The sequence below is a fragment of the Papilio xuthus genome, unplaced genomic scaffold, assembly GCF_000836235.2.
Source record: "Papilio xuthus unplaced genomic scaffold, Pxut_1.1 DF827542.1, whole genome shotgun sequence".
Taxonomy (NCBI): Eukaryota; Metazoa; Arthropoda; class Insecta; order Lepidoptera; family Papilionidae; genus Papilio; species Papilio xuthus.
In genome coordinates, this window is record NW_013531107.1 from 1,938,496 (window position 1) to 1,956,528 (window position 18,033).

Genomic DNA, 18,033 nt, shown 5'->3' on the forward strand with positions numbered 1-18,033 from the left:
GGCCACTTTATCTTGAGAGCTACATTCGTCTTTATGGCTCTCGTTTGTGCTACACTTTTAGTAACTACTCGGGTATATATTAATCGTATTGTATTCTCGCCTACGATTATATTTTACTTCTCGACATTTTCCTTTATATCATGTTAGTAGACTATAATTAAGTACCTATCGACGCAATATTACGATAAATTAATAATACGTCTACATACCAGGTTTTTTTTAATGTCTAATATAAAAAAATCTCTTCATTATCAACAGCCTGTAACTGTCCATTATAATATATAGGAATTGATACTTTCAATAGTTTGGGGATATCAGTTGTATAATGTCTATACCAAAATTACAACTTCAGATTGTTTAAATCTAATATCGTAAAGTCTTCGAAGCCTTTAGGGTGTCTACGAAAGTTCAATTGCCGTAATTAAACGTATCCCGTATTGTTTGTTGTAATTGTTCGTATTTGTCTCGGGTGCAATTAGTGCTAGTAGCCCCGCATTCGAAGAAATTGAACACATTTACCGCAAACGAAGCTTCCTAAATGGGTGCACACCTCGCGATAAATTCTCCTACCTTACGACGGTACAAAACTATACCTTCTAGTATATCTTCGAGAACTAGATTAGGTAATTAAAGAGACAGAACTCTCCCAGTACTGGGACAAAAAATACGTCCATTCATCAATCACACGTCACGGTAACCGCCTCGGCTTTTTGTTACAAGTGAACAATACAATTAGAGCTTTACGTATAGCATGTTACGTAAGCAATTAGTAGATTATTTTTAGTTTTAACTACGAATGTAATTTTTCTTAAATTCTGTGTATAAATCAATAATTGATATAAAAAAATTAAATCTCGTAATTTTTAATTATGATTACATTTATTGAATCATAAAATTTACTAGAGACAACAAAAAACAACAGATTTTGGTCATAAAATTATTGACATACGTTATGCAATTGTCGAGTTATTTCATTATAACATGAATGGTGCTCATATTAATTGGACGATACTAGTGACGACTTCAAAAGTATGGAGAGCATCGAACGGCGCTCTCCATCACTTCGAGTGCCGGCAATTCAGATAAAATGAAAGTATTTTTGCTTTTTGAAACAAATTACTTGAATTTTGCAATGCATTGTATATGTACATATGTGATGCACTATAAATAAGATAAATACAAAAATTTTTCTTCAAAGTAACGATATATGTACATATACAAGAAATGTTGGTTTAGAATTTCCTAAGCAGACAGCACTGGAATGGAAACTATCCGGAAATTAAACCGATATAGAGCAGCTCACATACATTTAGTGAAGCCTAAGATAAATGTATACGTATTGGATTCAATATTGGGACATGCCGAATATACTACACCAGTTACATAGCCTGCATTGGTTAGTAAATTTAAATAACAATAAATTAATAATGCATCAGTGTTAAGATTGAATATTTATTTGTAATTCATCAATAATTCAATAAATTCAATCTTATCTCTAACTCAAGACCTATTTTCGGCCGAAAAAAGATAACTTTATTTTATAGCCTTATTGTATTAACGTAGGATGGGTTTAAAATTATGAATTTAATTTTTAAAGAATATTAGCTCGTTAGATGTATTGATTTATAAGAAAAGTGTTGTAATATCAATGAAGATTGTTACACCCTTATGAAATTGTTTTATTTTAAATAAGCGTTACAATTATTTAAAACTAGGCTTTCAACTCGATATCATCTGGTAATGTTAGTTTATCTGTGGTATATTATTCGTGATTCAAAAAATAAGTCAATGTCAAACTGTCAAAGTCAATTGACAGATTACAACTTACGAATCACAAGAATATTATTATCAAAATAAAAATAACTTGTTATAATTATAAAAATATGACAAGTGAATGTTAAACATTGTTTGATTAGGTGGGATAACAGTGTCTGTTTTTTGCTTTACGACAAAACCCAACATGCTACGAGTCGTCCTATTTGTATTATTTTGCTTTTATACTGGGATTTGTGGTTCTGATGAGGCCAAGGGAGATAAAGTGGTGACCGTGGATTGTTCTACATTACGTTTGGGTCAATATATTTGCCCTGACCCTAGTGTAGATCAAATAGACACGGAAACACAACAATATAAAGGTTGCACAAAGGGTAAAATTGTTCCTTCTGAGGGTGAAGCTGATGGTAAGTCAATTTAAAACAGTAAATAAATATTTAAAACTCTTAAATCGCAAAATTTTAAATATTGTTATTATTGCAGTGCAATGTATAGCAGCTGATGGAATTATATGCACTGAAACCAACAATTCTACATTTACTAGAAAAATGCCCTGCAAATGGACGTAAGTTCGACTTATTTACGAAGGCATTAGAAAAAACTTTCAAACTTTTACAAACAAAACTCAGAATTGTCACTAATATGTATGAAAGAATACATAACTTTTTTTATGTGTCCATTGTTCTTAATTAAGTTTTTATTTTCTAGGAATGGCTACTCCTTAGAAATAGCTCTACTATTGTCAGTGTTCTTAGGGATGTTTGGCTTGGATAGATTCTACTTGGGCTATCCTGGTATTGGTTTAGCCAAACTGTGTACACTTGGATTCATGTTTTTGGGTCAACTATTGGATATCATTTTGATTGCAGCACAGGTATGTGACTTAAACAAATTTCGATAACTCTATCAAGTGTACTAAAATAATTACATATGATAATTCATTTTCGACTTTAAATGAACAATACTAAGTTAAAAAATGCTTTCAATAAAAGCTAAAAGTTGAGATAAAAATTACTACAATTATATTAACCTTCATTTATAGTGAAGTTGTTATAAACTTGCATTTTTTTTTAGGTTGTAGGTCCATCAGATGGGTCTGCGTTTGTCATACCATATTATGGAGCAGGAGTTACAGTTATCAGAAGTGATAATGAAACATACCTTCTGCCACAGGCTGATTGGCACAATATTACCTGACAGTGGGGTTTTATCACCTTCGAAGAAGATGATGATTATGAATGGACGTAGTGTCTCAGTAACAAGGAATATATTTTATAATACAGCTGTGTTATATTTTTGAGATGTGTAATATAATTAAAATGATTTACTTACAGTGGTTTTCTAAGACCAAAAATCTCCATTTAATACATATGGTTACCTTGTTGTTGATATGTTTTATAAAGATATTTTGCTCTCAGAAACCCACAATTAGCAATATGATAAATAAATAATGCTAAGCTATTTGTCATTAAACTGCTTTGTTTATTAAGAATGAGAATATACTAAAATCAATAAGAGGCTCTTCTGTATTAGCAATTTTTAGTCATTTTATAATTTTTAACAATCTACCGCACTTGGCCACAATTCCATCCGATGTTAAGAGATTCAGAAATTTAATGAATTCTGGCTGACTTTTTTGTTTTTTTAATATTATTTGTCATATCAGCCTATGGTTAAACTGCATCTTTAGATCTCAAAGATAGTGATACTACTAGCATGTAATTTACTGTTGAATGAAGCTATTAGGATAAGAAATGCTTCTTATCATGACTTTAATATCATGCGAAGAAATATTATTTAAATAAATATGTAGAAAGATACTGGCAACATTTACGGGATGTAAAAAAATACAATGTAAATATAACATTGTTTATTTACATAAATAAATAAAATTTTATCTATGATTTAGTTGTTTCTTTATCGTCTGTTACAGCTGGCTGTGTCTCTTGAATTGCTATGTCAGCTGGTGGGGCTATTAATGTAAATATAACAGGTATATCTGAAAGCACTGGGTTACCATACTTTTCTAATAACCTTATCCATGATAGGAGAGAATCTCTTGATGATGTTCCTACAAAAAAAGATGATCTTATGAGATTTAATGTTTTTAAAAATATGTTCAAATTTACCAATTTTCCCAAAGAAAACTTTGTATTTCCTCATCAAAGCTTTTTTTACCATAACTAACCTAAGCTCCATATTTATCTATGTACATGAACAAGTAGGAGGTGACATGTAAAATTTAAATACAAATTCATATTACAAAATTATTTACACTCAATGTCACCACCCGCACCATGCCAGCATAGTTAACTTAGGGTAAGCTCCGATCCCCTCAGTGAGGATGTATAGTAAGTTGATGATGATAAATGTCACCAAAACATTCAGTAAAGAAGTGATGCCAAAAAAAAATGTAAACTTTCCAACTGCATTACCTGTAGCACAAACAGCAACAATTGTGCCATCATCCTGTTCATGTACTGTGCATTTGACTGCTGGTAAAGTTGTTTTACCAATAAATCCTGGTATACCGGGAGGCTTTTCAATATTTGACACATCTAAAAAATCAATGTATAAAGTAAAATTTCTCAATAGTTGGCATAGAAAAGTCCATAGCTAGAGAAAGACCAAAATAGTTAAATTACTAGACAAAGCAAGACTTACAAAGTGCTATAGAACTTAAAGAAAAAAAAATACACAGTTTAAATAAAATAAATACCAACAACACTTACCATCTAAATCTTTATCATCTTTGTGTTCTGGTCTTATCTTACCAAGTAATATGAAGTAGGTTACAACTTGATCTCTCAAGTAAACGGAGTATGGACCTTTGATAGCCAATGGTTCATCCGGAGGCTGTTCCTCGAGTAACACTTGCTGCATTCTACTTTGTGCACTTACTATCCAAGTCTTATCTAAAGATGCTTCTATCTCTTCTGTCTGACACAAAATAATGTTAGGGCTTTTATTACTATAATTTAACACTGGTACAAAAAAAACATTTATCTTACAAGGAGAATAATATAACACAGTCAAACTTGGATAAGGGATCGTCCAAGTTACTGTGATTTAATGTTATTTAAACTTTCATTAAGAGAGGAAGAGATGCAAAATCTACTAATGAAATGAAAAGACGACAAATTACATCTCCTATAGGACTCTATACAAATGTAACTTTTTTGTTGCATAAGTTCAAATTAAAACCACACATACCTGCCATATACTTATCTTAGTATCAGGATCGACTGATGTTATTCTCTGTATAGCTAACATTGCCAATTCCATTGTATCATTTGGTAGATGTTCTGGTAAATACCATGGGCTGAGGTTTTTAAATTTAGGCATCCAGTACATCATTCTCCAAAATTTGCGCAATGGAATGCCTCTTCTGCCAAAAATATTCATCAGCATTTCTTCCATTTCAGAATCCGGCATTACACCTGTAGTTAAAAAATATTTTACTATCTAAAAATCATGGTTTTATCTACTTTCGCTATTATCAATTAATACATAGTTTGGATTGTGTTTTTCTTTTTTTTAAGAAAAAAGTATGATTATTTAAACTTAAGTTATACTTCCATGTAATCTTAGATTATTGTAAAAAATATACTTTTTCTATACAAATAAGAGCATATATAGCTTATATATAATATTAAGGACAGATCATTTATGGGGATGAAGAGATAAACTGATCACTTATTGATACTTAATAATGTGGACTCCTTTTCATTATGTTTATGAAAACAAGTTGAATTCAATGTTTTAACTATTAATATCATTACATTAAATAAACAATATTTCATACTATTGTCTTCCATTTGTTCTAACAAATCAACAGCACACTGTTGTTGTTTCGGATAATGCAAGAATTCAGCTTGAAAAATATTCGTTGGTATGAATTTTCCCTTCGGTAGTACATCCACTAGAGCTTTATAGACTTCCAAGTCTTTTTCCACACCAAATTCTTTCATTCGAGCTAGTGACGCATAGATGAATTCTACGTGGCCTCGTCGTCGAATATCCTGCCCTTCAAACATTCTTATAACTTCTAAATAGGTTTCTTTATTTTTCTGTGGTTTTGTTACGTACGGGTCGTAAACTGTTAGTTTTTTTTCGGTATTCGAGCTCTTCCATCTCGTTACGACAAGACTAGAAGTGGTACGTGTTGTTCTTAACATATTTCCAAGCATTTTTAGAGCCATTTTTCAATTTTTTACTATATTTATAACTAAATCGTAAGACTTTCAAACAACATTTTGAGGTTATGTTGTTTTTTCGTTTGACAATTTGATTTGACATATGGTTATGCCAGAATCGGATTCATATCCGGACATTCGAAAATTATTGAATATTGTGATAAAACTTTAAATTAGCGATAATTTTTACTTGGCCACGTATGTGCATAAAATCGATACTATTACTTACGTGATTTTTACCAACGGCGTTACAAGTCAAACAAAACCTGAACATAAACTTGATACTTTGCGCATGATTTCCAAATTGTGACAATACAAGTGTCGTCCATCTGTAAAAAAATTATTAAAATGTAGATAACATTTTTATATAACTCCATCCTCTGTATACGGTTATAAATGGTAGCATTAGAGTTAACGGCCTTTTGTAAGAAATGGAACAGCACAAAGAATTTTAAGTTAAGCACTATTCAATATATGTACTTGAATCTAGCGATTAAAAAACTGAGTTTGTAATGCAAAATTTAAGTTTTCAGTTTGCTTCAACAAAATATCCCATCATCATTTTCATTCATATTCCAGATTCCTCCTCCTCCCTCCACCTCTCTCGTTTATTTTATCGTCTCTCTCACTCTCGTCAAAACTTTCTAGTTCTGTCGAGCCGAGTTGGAGCGAAGCGTCACGGTATCACAATTTTAGTTGAACTTTTGGGATGCTATGGTGAAGTAGTGTCGCGCGCTGTAATTTTCTTACGTGTTTAAACTCGTAAAACCAGAACTTTTATTATAGTGTAAAAACCTTTTTAACAATATCAAAACTTATAAGTGTTCCATCCCATTGTTTATGTGCACCGTATTAGTAATATAATAAAAAAGAAATCATTTTAAACTAAGTTTCTAGTAGTGTTAAATTATGCCCAACAACATGTTGAAACTTTTAGTCCATAGTGTGCTCATTTTTTTTGCTATTAATACTATAGGTAAGTTATTTTAATACTACGAAAGTTTGATTGTAAAAATTTGATCACTTTTTTAATTTTTTTTTAAATTTTACCGAAAAAATATATTCTATTTCTTGCAAAATTTAACCAAACTTTTATATAAACTAAATATATTTTAGGAAATTTAAAAGCATGCACCAAGGGGCAAGTGTCTTATTTTTCTTAACTTATGTTTTTGATAAAGACATTTGTAGCTAGAGTGGCGATCTATTTTTTGTTTTGTTTTGAGTGGCCGTTGCATCACATTGATGGGCACTGTTCCAATATTACTGTCATTATTGTAATACATACGTATTTTATTCTTACGTTCTCTAATAAATTTTATGTTGAAAGAAATAGTTTACGCGTTCACAAGACATAATTTCTAATACTACAACTTTTTTATGAATGAAAAATTGCGTAAATTAAATATGATTTTTTATTTTTTCCGCAAACACGAGAGGTGGGCTGTTTTTTAACGTACCAGTCTTAATAAAGTTCAAAACGCCAAGGTGTCCTTCAAGTCGCAACCATTAAAATGATAATGTTGCATGTGACAACAATCGTCACGGTAGCGTTACTTAGATATTATAATATAGGTATATTAAACTGTATTTTTTGTACTGAACAACTGAACATAGATTAGTTAGAAATATTTGTCGTTAATACTGCTATGCTGATGATAAGATAAACATACCAGCAAGTCTTTTGAATCTAACAGGGTAAGATTAGACGAGTAACCGTCTCCAAAGCTTGGTTATCTTAGGGTAACAGACGGATCAAATAGTACAGATTATTACAGATGCTAGACCACGGACGTCGCCAATTGGGGACGGGCAGGGAAGGGCTGTTGCCACCACGAGAAATGTTAAATATATTTATAAATTACTTCGTGAAACTAAGATACCTACAATCCTTCATACCTACATACCAACTAGATAACTTAAAATCTATTTAGCAGTTTTGTATAAAAAAATTGCAGTATATGTTTTCCACAAACATTCCCTTTTCAATAAAAAAAAATAATTAGTACGATTAGCCTCTCCCTGAGCGTCAGCTTCCGTCGTCCTTGTTTCAAAAACTGTTAATTTAAATTACATAAACATATCGTAAATGAATAAGTGTCCAATACAAATATTTAAAATTACAAAAACATTGAATACGAACCAGGAAGTAGATATTTCCAAAGCTTTAAACCTTGTATATCTACCTTGTAATGATTATTACGACACAAAAATGGTTAAATGTTAACAATTTAAATGTCAACATTTAAGTATATAAAAAATTGAACCTTTTTATTTACTTAGAATATATATACCTACGTCGAGTTAAAATTAAATAGTACATTTATAAAATCTGTTACCTGTATTTTTATGATGTAAGATCATTATATACTATTCCGTCCGCGCGGGATTATTAAAAATATAATTAGCGTGCATTGAAACTAATAACTTGTTATTCTATGACTCAGATCTTACTAATATTATGAATGCGAATGTTTAGATGGATGGATAGATATCCATCTATGTGATGGATGTTTTTGTTTGAAGGGTATCTCCAGAATGGCTGAACGGATCTCAATGGAATTTGGCATACACATAGAACGTAGTCTGGAAGAACAATAGTCTACTGATTAAGATTTTTTTAATTCTGCGCGGAGGGAGTCGTAGGCGGCAATTAGTATACTTATAATAAATAAGTATAAATATAGAGAAAATAAAAACGTGTTAATCATTGCCATAAAACACATCTCCTAGTACCTACCTATGTTAGTATTTAGAAGGAAATAATGTCTCGAACTAAAAAAAAATGTCGTGACGATAATAGGTCATCTTCGTACAATTAATTCAAACGAAAAACGTTCGCTGGTAAATGTATTTTGTCGGTTGTGACACCTGCGCAAATTCATTTCTTTCGTATTTTAAACAAATATATATTCGTAGCGCATAATTATACCGCTGATTGATTCCACAATACACAAAAGCTGTTGATACTGGTTTTAAATTAATTCTACGGATACTGCAATATAAAGAAATAAGAGCGTCTGTGGCTAAAGGGTTTAGCACTTGACTTGCAATCTGCAGGTCCTAGGTTCAAATCCCGCTTTGTTGTACATTTATCCGACGTTCTTACGGTGAAAGAAAACATCAAAAGAAAGAATAAATTCAAAACCCGCATTTGCCCAGCGTTGTTGACTATGGGTTAGTCATCTTTAACTTAGGTAGGCTCCGAGCCCTTCAGTAGGGACATAAAGTGAGCTGACGATGAGAACAATAGAAATAAATAAACTGTATTAAAAGAGACATTGTAACCTTGATTGAAAACAACTGTGCCAACTAATGCCATGCCTTTTAGTTTACATTACGTTATAATTACTCTAAACTTAGAAGTAATGACAATGGCTGTTTCCCGGTAATAGACCTATGTATGTATGTAGCTACTGTTATAATACAGTTTGGAACGCATTAGCGGCCGCGGGGTGTGGACCGATTTCTTTACAAAAGTCAGGATGAAGTCAGCGGCCCGTGCAAAAAGTTATCCCATCTGGGAGCGATGACAAATGATCCCAGTTGGGTGAGGGTACATCAGTGAAATGGCCGATTTCCTTTGCGATTATTCGCTGTTCTGTATGGCAGGGTAGGTATCCCTTGGGTGGCAGATTTCAAAGTTAACGTTGTGCGAAAAAGTGATGAAATACCTTTGCGTACGCAAAATAAAGTTAACACGTTCAATGCTACTGTGAAAGTCAGTAGATCAGACTTTTAATGTTCTGTATAATATGTAAAGATGCATCTTATTATTGAAAGAAGAATCCTAGAACGCTGACGAAGTCGATAGTAGGCTAGCTAGCGGCCCCGGCTTCGACAGCGCATAATTAAAAAAAAATAGCCTATAATATGCCCACGTGTATCTGCTACCTTCCTTTAAAACTGTCAGAAATAGACAGAAGACTGTCAAACATATTTAACATTATTTTTTCGGTATGAGCAACGCAAATACTTAAACCATTTCTACGAAATATGACATTTTTTTCGATATTACATACAGATACTTCAATTTTATTTATATGTATAGATAATTTAAGATTGAAGCAAATAATCATGCTATGATTTGACTTAATCTGAAACTTTTTGGGAATGCTAAGTACTGAACTATAGATTCCTTTCAGGATCCCAATGTATCTAGTGTAAGCCATTTCATATATTCTGTAATTCCTTAACGTAAAACGTTATTTAGTCTATGCTATAAGTCAATAACACTTTTGTTTATTTAATATAACAACATTAATCATTTGTATTACGATCCAAAAGATTATTTAAATATTTGATTCTCAAATATAAAATAGAAGTATACAACTTATCATGTTAATTATCTGACGGTATTTCGTTATCGTAAATTAAAAGTATTGTAATTGCTCGTCTGAATGACGGCCATGTTTTTCTGACATTCGGGGAATGAGAATGACAATGTAACAGCGGTGTTTTTGAAAAAGTTGTTGTTTACAATTCTAAAGGAAATATATGAGTTAAAGAAGACTATGTTTTATTTGAAAAAGTATTCTCCGGCTGTGACTCCCACACTAGTCTGTCTCCTACGATAAAATTTAGTCTAATCTGTAGGACAACTAAGATGTTTTTGTTTTCATTGACGTGTTATTTGCAGTTTTGTCCGCCAAAATATACGCATTAGATAAGATAAGGTCGAATCATATGATAATCATAGATTTGCAATCAGTTACGTTATTTTAACGTACTCGTAAGAGGAATTTTCCGCTCTTTATCATGAATAGACGCGCAGTAAGCGACTTATTGTGATTAATGAAAGGGAATTGTTTTTGAAAGATATTTACTGTTAACGTAAATATCGCTAATGAATTTACTTCCTGGTGACCTGATTTTTTTAAATTAAGTTATCAACGGTGACTGTAATAGATTTGAATAGAAATAAACGAGCGATACAATCTTAAAGAAGTTTGGAATATGGGGGATATTAAAATGGGTAGTCAATTGAACCCCAACTCTGAGATCGACCTTATAAAAGATACATAAAGATAGTTTTATGAAGCCAAATTAACGTTTTCTGGAAATGTATGAACATTTTCAAATTAAATCATGTTTCATACTGTTGTCATTGGTTTCTTAGTACCCACATATAATAGAGGTAAGGTTTGCATATTGTTAAATTCATACCCCTCACATTGTAATAAGACTTCGCCGGCATTGTCCCGGGAATTGGATTTATGTTCTTCGTGGATTATAGTCGGTTATTAGTGACACGAAACCGGGGCCTAAGATTTCTAAGGATTAACCCGTCTTATATAAGACGAGGCCGTTTATGCCTCGCCTTGTCACCGCAGCGTCCAATTGCTAAATTAATTATTACATGAGAAACAAGATATAGGCTCAGGGCTTCGTAAATTGTATCTTGATATCCAATTTAATTTAATATCACTAATATGGGGGGATTTCAAAATTGATAGGTGCAAGAGAAGAGACAATTAGGATTAACCAAATCCAACCGTCCATAAGGATTCGGATTAAGGAATTAAATCGATCTTTAATTGAAATCGACTTGGAGTTCTAATTGACCAAACAGTCTAGACTACAAGATGCATACTAATTTAAAGCCATTATTGTCACGTCATACTATGCGTAAGACGTAACAATGATGTCCTAAATAACATCATTTACCAAGCATTTCATTTAGCAGATAACTAATGTCTTTCTTACGTCGGTTCTTAAATTGGCCCTCGATTATGAGAAGTTTAGATGTGTGCTATAATGTTTATCACTCACACTTGTAGAAATATCGTACGATATAAATGAACCAATAGGCGAGACCGGCGTGGTGGGCTCGTCACCCCACCACACACCTTTGGAATGTACGATTGCAAGCACCGGTAAAATTAAACACGTTTTGAGGGCGCTCATGTTATGGTGTTCAAGGCCATTGTCACACGGAGAAAGGAGAGTTGTCATTGAAGTGTTCTAGTTTAAAATGACATCTGTATCAATATTTTTATAAAATAGTTGAAAAAATTGAGGGCATTGAAATTTAATTGTACCTCACGATGATAAAGTTGAGACTACCCACGTAAATAATCAAAATCAAACTAAAAATTGTTAAGTGTTATTTATGAATCACATAGGTTTGAGTAGACCAAATTCCTTCTCTATCAAGAGCATGGCACCTATTTAGATAATACTATTTGTTATGGATAAGAAATAGATTAGAAAGGTAGGGTAGTTGGTCTAGTATGTACATAAGAATAAATTTTTCCAATCACTTGGAAGTCATACAAATGTTCGTGGTCTATGCATGAATTACGCTCGCTCGCCCGTGACTTTCGCGTGCAAGTCGTTTGTTCACAGATAACCTCGGCTCGTTCAAACATAAATATAAACTATGTAATAGTAATTCTACAATAAGATTACTTTAAACCCGGTCAAATTAAAATGTTCAAGCTAAATTAATTCGTATACAGCTGAAAATTGGTAGGAATCTTCGAAATACATCTTCCATCATACATTTGGGAAAAAAATATTCAAACGAAAGGTCCCAAAAAATGGGTTCTTCGGTTTTTTCGACGAAATGGTCAGTTTCATCCAATAATTCCCTTAGGCCTTAGACAGAGCTGTAGATAATAAAATTATTTATAACAAGAGCCACCGTTTATTTCATCAGTTTCATAAGATTGGGTAGAATAATTTTCAGATTTCAAATATTTATAAAGTTTTTTATAATACGCATACTCTTGGTAATTTCTACAATATTAATTTACTGTATTTTTAACTTGCTGTTATTCTTAAAAATCAAAACTATATAACAAGATAAAGACGAAAAATTCTATTTCATAACAACTTGTTTCCGACGAATTATTTTATGTAAATTAAAATATAAGGTCAGATAGAATTTAACATAAAATAAAGTAAACAAATACCTAAGATTTTGTATTGTTACTAAAAAATTCTTGCCTTTTTAACATCACTGAAATCTTGGCCTTTTTGATTCTCGTTCTGAATTTATTATATCTTGACTTAAGCACTTTCTTAAGGGTTTTTCTTAAATGGAAAATTCTTTTGTGCCTTTCCTTTGAATTTAACTCCCCGAAAAGAGTGCTCGAAAGGTGCCTATGTCAAGGTTCAACGTATACAATAAGTCTTATACATGAAATACATATGTATAAGAAAACCAAAAGTACAATAATTTTATGTACTATTTTAGTAGTTTATGACATCTTAAGCTTATTATATTTTTGACAAACTTTACAAAATTATTAAAACGTCTAGGTCTAGTCGGACTGTAAAATCACGACGTTCATTATTGTTCGGTGACATATCTACTTATCGATACAGAGTTAGAACAAGCGAGTTTACGTTCATAATTAAAGTCAATTAATTTGTGCCGTGCGGTCGTCAGCTGAGATATTGGCCTAAGTTATGCGACGCATGTCTTCAATTTAACATTAATTATTATTATTGACAACCACAAGGTCTTTTGTTTGTAATACTTGGTTGTTATTGATATTCATATATTTTATTTTTACTCAAGAAACATATAATATAAGTATTACCTCAATCCTTACTAATATTATAAATGCGAAAGTAACTCTGTCTGGCCTTTATTCACGCAAAAACTACTAAACCGATTTCAATGAAATTTGGTACACAGGTAATCTAAAGCCTGAGAAAGGAATTAAAAATGCCATCCGAAGACAGAATTTCACGCGGACGAAGTCGCGGGAAGTGCTGGTAGTTGCTATAAAACGTTGCTACGCTTTTGTAAGACATCAATGAAATCGATATCTCTGTAAGGCTTCCATCGATACTGACACAATTTTTAACATAAGTTTTTGTTTTGTTAACAGATGCTCTAAAAGAGAATTGCAACAAGGAAGAGGATTTGCAGCAGAGATGTTCAATGCCTTTGCCAGTTCTCAGTTCACCTGAGATATCGTTTGCACTGACTAGAGAAGAATTAGACAAGAGTTGTGTGTAAGTAAATACATCCTTCTATTAAATCGATGTTTTAATTGAATTGTTTACGTGGACAAAAATAGAATTACTCACGTCACGAAATGTTTTGAAACATGAATAAGATGTACATATTTATATAATGTATGCTTTGGCCAATAAAGTAGGTAGGAGTATATGTTTACTTTTTTTAACTAGTAGATCAAATGTTCGAAAGGTTAATGACCTTCCTAATATCAGTTTTATTTTATGAAGTCGTCCATTTTTAATTTTCGCCCATCTGACAGATGGGTTTTTTCAAGGTTATTGATTGCTTGAATTAATCTTAAATTGCAGTATATATAAATAGTATATTTTTGGAATGAACTTACGTATATTCGCGTCTCGTATCAACGTATATTTGTTTTCTTTTTAGTGCCAAATGTTTGCTTTCCTGGTGATATAAATAAATTGACGTAGGAGTGACGATTGCTATGAAATTGTATATGAAGTCCAATGACTGTTTTGTATGTCCAACGTCATGATTATAATAATTATTCGGGATCGGCATTCATCATCAACTTGCCGTTATCCCTACGGAGGGTCAACACAGTTTGTACTACTCGATACATCTCTAACAGCCGTCATATTTGAATCTACCCCCTTCTTACGCATATCTTTCACACAATCCATCCATACTCTCTTTGGTCTTCTTCTACCTTTGTAGCCATCCACATTCAGGCTTATTATCTTATATCATATGATATCTTCACGCCAGCTAATACAAAAGTGTAAGCAGTGAAAAGTCTCCCATTTGAACAAACTTTTATATCATACAATTTCCTTGCCAATCTTTATTCATTTTTAACATTTCAATTAACTGATAATTTATTGATCTTAACCAATTTTGTAATTTCAACCGACTGAACTGTCCAACTGCGGTGTTTGATTGACACTCAGAATGGTTGATGAGACAAGTTTGAATGACTGTCAGTAAGTTTTAACCCACAAGAGTTTTGATGAACAATGAAATAATAGTTTCTTGTATAAATGCGATTTGATAAAGCGGAAACGATTTCATAAATGGGACTGTGTTAAAATTATGTTCTGTCTGTTATTTTATGTAATCTACTCGTATGTTTCAATTTAAGATTTTACACTAAATATATTCTTTTGTCACAGAGAGCTTCGAGCGGGCATCAAATGCATTGACAACTATACCGCTGTTTGTATGGAGAAGAACGAACAGGTTGTGTTCAGACGGATATACGCTGGCATAACTGACGTAGTACAGGAGCTATGTGCAAGAGGACCGTACCAAGATGAATATTTGAGGCATGCGGATTGCGTGAAGAACGTACGCTCGGAATATGAAGTGTGCAGCAAGAAGTATGAGGTTACATTAACTACGCTAAGCAGTCATAAGAACGACCAATACCATACCGACCATAACGAAATGGTGGATCATGAACACCATTTAAGGACTGTCTGTTGGTAAGTCTCATATAGAAAAAAATATTTTCAGACATTTTGCTACTATAGTAATTACTAAAAATTAATTTGATGTTGACGCAATTTTATTTCAAATGTTTCTTTTAAAATGGAGACGTAGGAGGCTCCTACCTAAATTGACCTTTTTATATGTTTAAAAAATTCAGTGTAATTTACTTAGATAAGAAAACACAAAAATCTTATGTAGAATCGACATACAAGTCTTTGTAACACTAGTCTAGCTAGAACAGCTATAATGAGTTTCCACTAGTGAAACAATTGTACAAAACATATATTCATCTTATTCATTCCGTTTAAAAAAATAGAGATATCACGATTATGTTCAGTTGACTACCACGGTACTTTTAAGACGGTTCCCTTACATTTAACGATAATAAAAAATTATCGTTTAACACGACAGTTGTATTATTCTAATTACTTGCGTCACAATCGTTAATTTGAATATCAAGTGATGTTTTAAATTTTTTTGCACGTTAACCTAATCGACCTCACCTTCGAATACTGATTAAGATTCAACTCAAATCCGATAGGATTAGAAGACGCACTTAACGGATATTCTGAATATTTATTGGCGTCATCGATTTACATTTTACGTATTCTACAGACAATGATGATAATTTCTTTATTTTTTTTATATTTAGGTAGGAATATATTGTTATTTGCATAGATCTTATCTTACTAATATTATAAATGCGAACGTTTAGATGGATGGAGGTTTGTTTGAAGGTATCTCTAGAAAGGCTCAACGGATCTCGCTATGATTTGGCATACATATTGAACATAGTCTGGGAGAACACATAGGCTACTAATTATGTTTTTTTATTCCGCGCGGCCGGAGTCGCGGGCGACAGCTAGTTTGTCATAAAATGACGTAGACTGAAGAATCTCAATGTAACGTTTACGTCATAACACAGTTAATGTTGATAAGCGATAAATATTAAATTCTATGGGCGTAAATTGTAGCCGTTGGGTTCTGCTGAAACATATGTACTGAGTGTATGACTACGTATTAAAAATTTCCTGCCGGAACCTTACACTGCCGTTTAAACGCACTGTCATTTGGCCGATCCTCTTTTGTTATTTTATCCCATAAAACATGTACTAGAAGTGCGAGGTAATAAATGATAAATATTGTTTACAGTTCATTCCAAGAGTACCTGATGTGCTCAGAACAAACGGTGCAGAGGTCGTGCGGTGATGAAGCCGCCTTGTTCACAAGCGCCTTCCTCAAAAGAATGGCTTCCAATATTATCAAGGTAAGTTTCTTTTGTGCCTTTGATTTTTTTACTGATTGCCCGATTTCTGCAAAAAATCGATTTATAAATTATTAACGATGTGAAGCTGATAGACTTACTATACTGGAAATTAAGCATAAAAACGTAATTTATTATACAACGTAAAAGAATTCAAATTGCATCGCCCGATGAAGACTTCATAAACATGCATTAATGTTTATTTCCGTACCATATGATTTGTTAATTTAGTTATGATTAATGATATTTTTGTTTATCATCAAGCGCGGGCCAAATTGAACCATCATGTTTACTCATCTTCTTTTTCCATAAATTATAGAATGCTGAGGCCATAGTCAACCACGCTGGTCCAGTGCGGGTTGTTTGATTTCACACATTTCAGTTTCTTCACAGATATGCAGGTTGCATCACGATGTTTTCCAAATTAATTTAAAACATAATTTATAATTTGATTTATAAATTCAGTGTTGCTCATTGAAGTTGAAAATGTTGCTTTATTATGTACATTTTTGTTACAGAACTTCTGCCTTGAATACAGCGGTCGTGAATGTGGGTTGCCAGGTAAAGCGGACAGTAACGCTGCATCACCAATTATCCTTGCAATATTAGCACAAATCGCGTATATATCTGGCAATTTAGTACCAGCGTAGTTACCTTAGTTTATTTAAATGGAAGACATCTTAAATTAGAACGTCTGTAGAAACGTGGTCGTGTCCGAAGTTTGCGACTATTGCAGCGTTTAATGCATTGTAAATATTTTATCAGGCTACTGACTAATTCCTGAGTAAGATTTATCCTACGGAAGTCTCTGAATTATTTAAACGTTATAATCTAGTATGTTATGCATGTTAAACATCACATTGGTCTGAAAATATTATTTCAGAGTTCAAATCATAGAAGATATTCAGTTTTTCTTATTGATATAGGCATAATATGAGGAGAGAAATCTTTTAATGTTAAATAACGCCCCTTCCACTCAATCTTACAACCTTTTTGGTTTAGAATTTAAAAGAGATGAGGAATGGGATATTCGAGCCAATCATAGGAAATACAGAGATAGGAAATCTTCATTCCTATAAGATTTTATTCTTTAGTAATCGGTCTATTAAAAATAGCAGCTATTATTAAAATATAATTATTTGCCTGTGTATAAATAGATTCACGTTATGTTGCGGAGATGTTATTTTACTGTAAAAAAGACGTAGACGGTATTGTCAGAGGAATGAATGTTCCATGAAATATTTTTTTTTTTATAATAAGTTGGCAAACGAGCGAGCGGCCACCTGAAATCACTGATAGCGAAGTGACCGTTGCCCATAGACATACGCAATTGCATATGCGTTGCCTACCTTTAATAGACGGAGGAGAGG

The 18,033-nt window shown here is 32.5% G+C and overlaps 3 protein-coding genes across 3 annotated transcripts; 2 read left to right on the forward strand and 1 right to left on the reverse strand.

The window, feature by feature from the left end:
- Positions 1–1,815: 1,815 nt before the first annotated feature.
- On the forward strand, positions 1,816–3,675 carry bisc (TM2 domain-containing protein 1 biscotti). Its single transcript, XM_013314061.1, has 4 exons — positions 1,816–2,180; positions 2,257–2,338; positions 2,482–2,647; positions 2,848–3,675. The coding sequence occupies exons 1-4, from the start codon at positions 1,961–1,963 to the stop codon at positions 2,968–2,970; spliced, it is 591 nt and encodes a 196-aa protein (XP_013169515.1). The 5' UTR covers positions 1,816–1,960; the 3' UTR covers positions 2,971–3,675.
- On the reverse strand, positions 3,420–6,083 carry ECSIT (evolutionarily conserved signaling intermediate in Toll pathway, mitochondrial). Its single transcript, XM_013314060.1, has 5 exons — positions 5,579–6,083; positions 4,987–5,213; positions 4,506–4,713; positions 4,209–4,331; positions 3,420–3,844 (listed from the first exon to the last, which is right to left on the reverse strand). Exons 1-5 carry the CDS (start codon positions 5,973–5,975, stop codon positions 3,672–3,674), a joined length of 1,128 nt encoding a protein of 375 aa, XP_013169514.1. The 5' UTR covers positions 5,976–6,083; the 3' UTR covers positions 3,420–3,671.
- A 559-nt stretch (positions 6,084–6,642) lies between these two features.
- LOC106119178 (uncharacterized) lies at positions 6,643–17,971 on the forward strand. The gene is made up of 5 exons (XM_013314081.1): positions 6,643–6,945; positions 13,814–13,940; positions 15,081–15,392; positions 16,552–16,666; positions 17,182–17,971. The coding sequence occupies exons 1-5, from the start codon at positions 6,879–6,881 to the stop codon at positions 17,311–17,313; spliced, it is 753 nt and encodes a 250-aa protein (XP_013169535.1). The 5' UTR covers positions 6,643–6,878; the 3' UTR covers positions 17,314–17,971.
- The last annotated feature ends 62 nt before the right edge of the window (positions 17,972–18,033 follow it).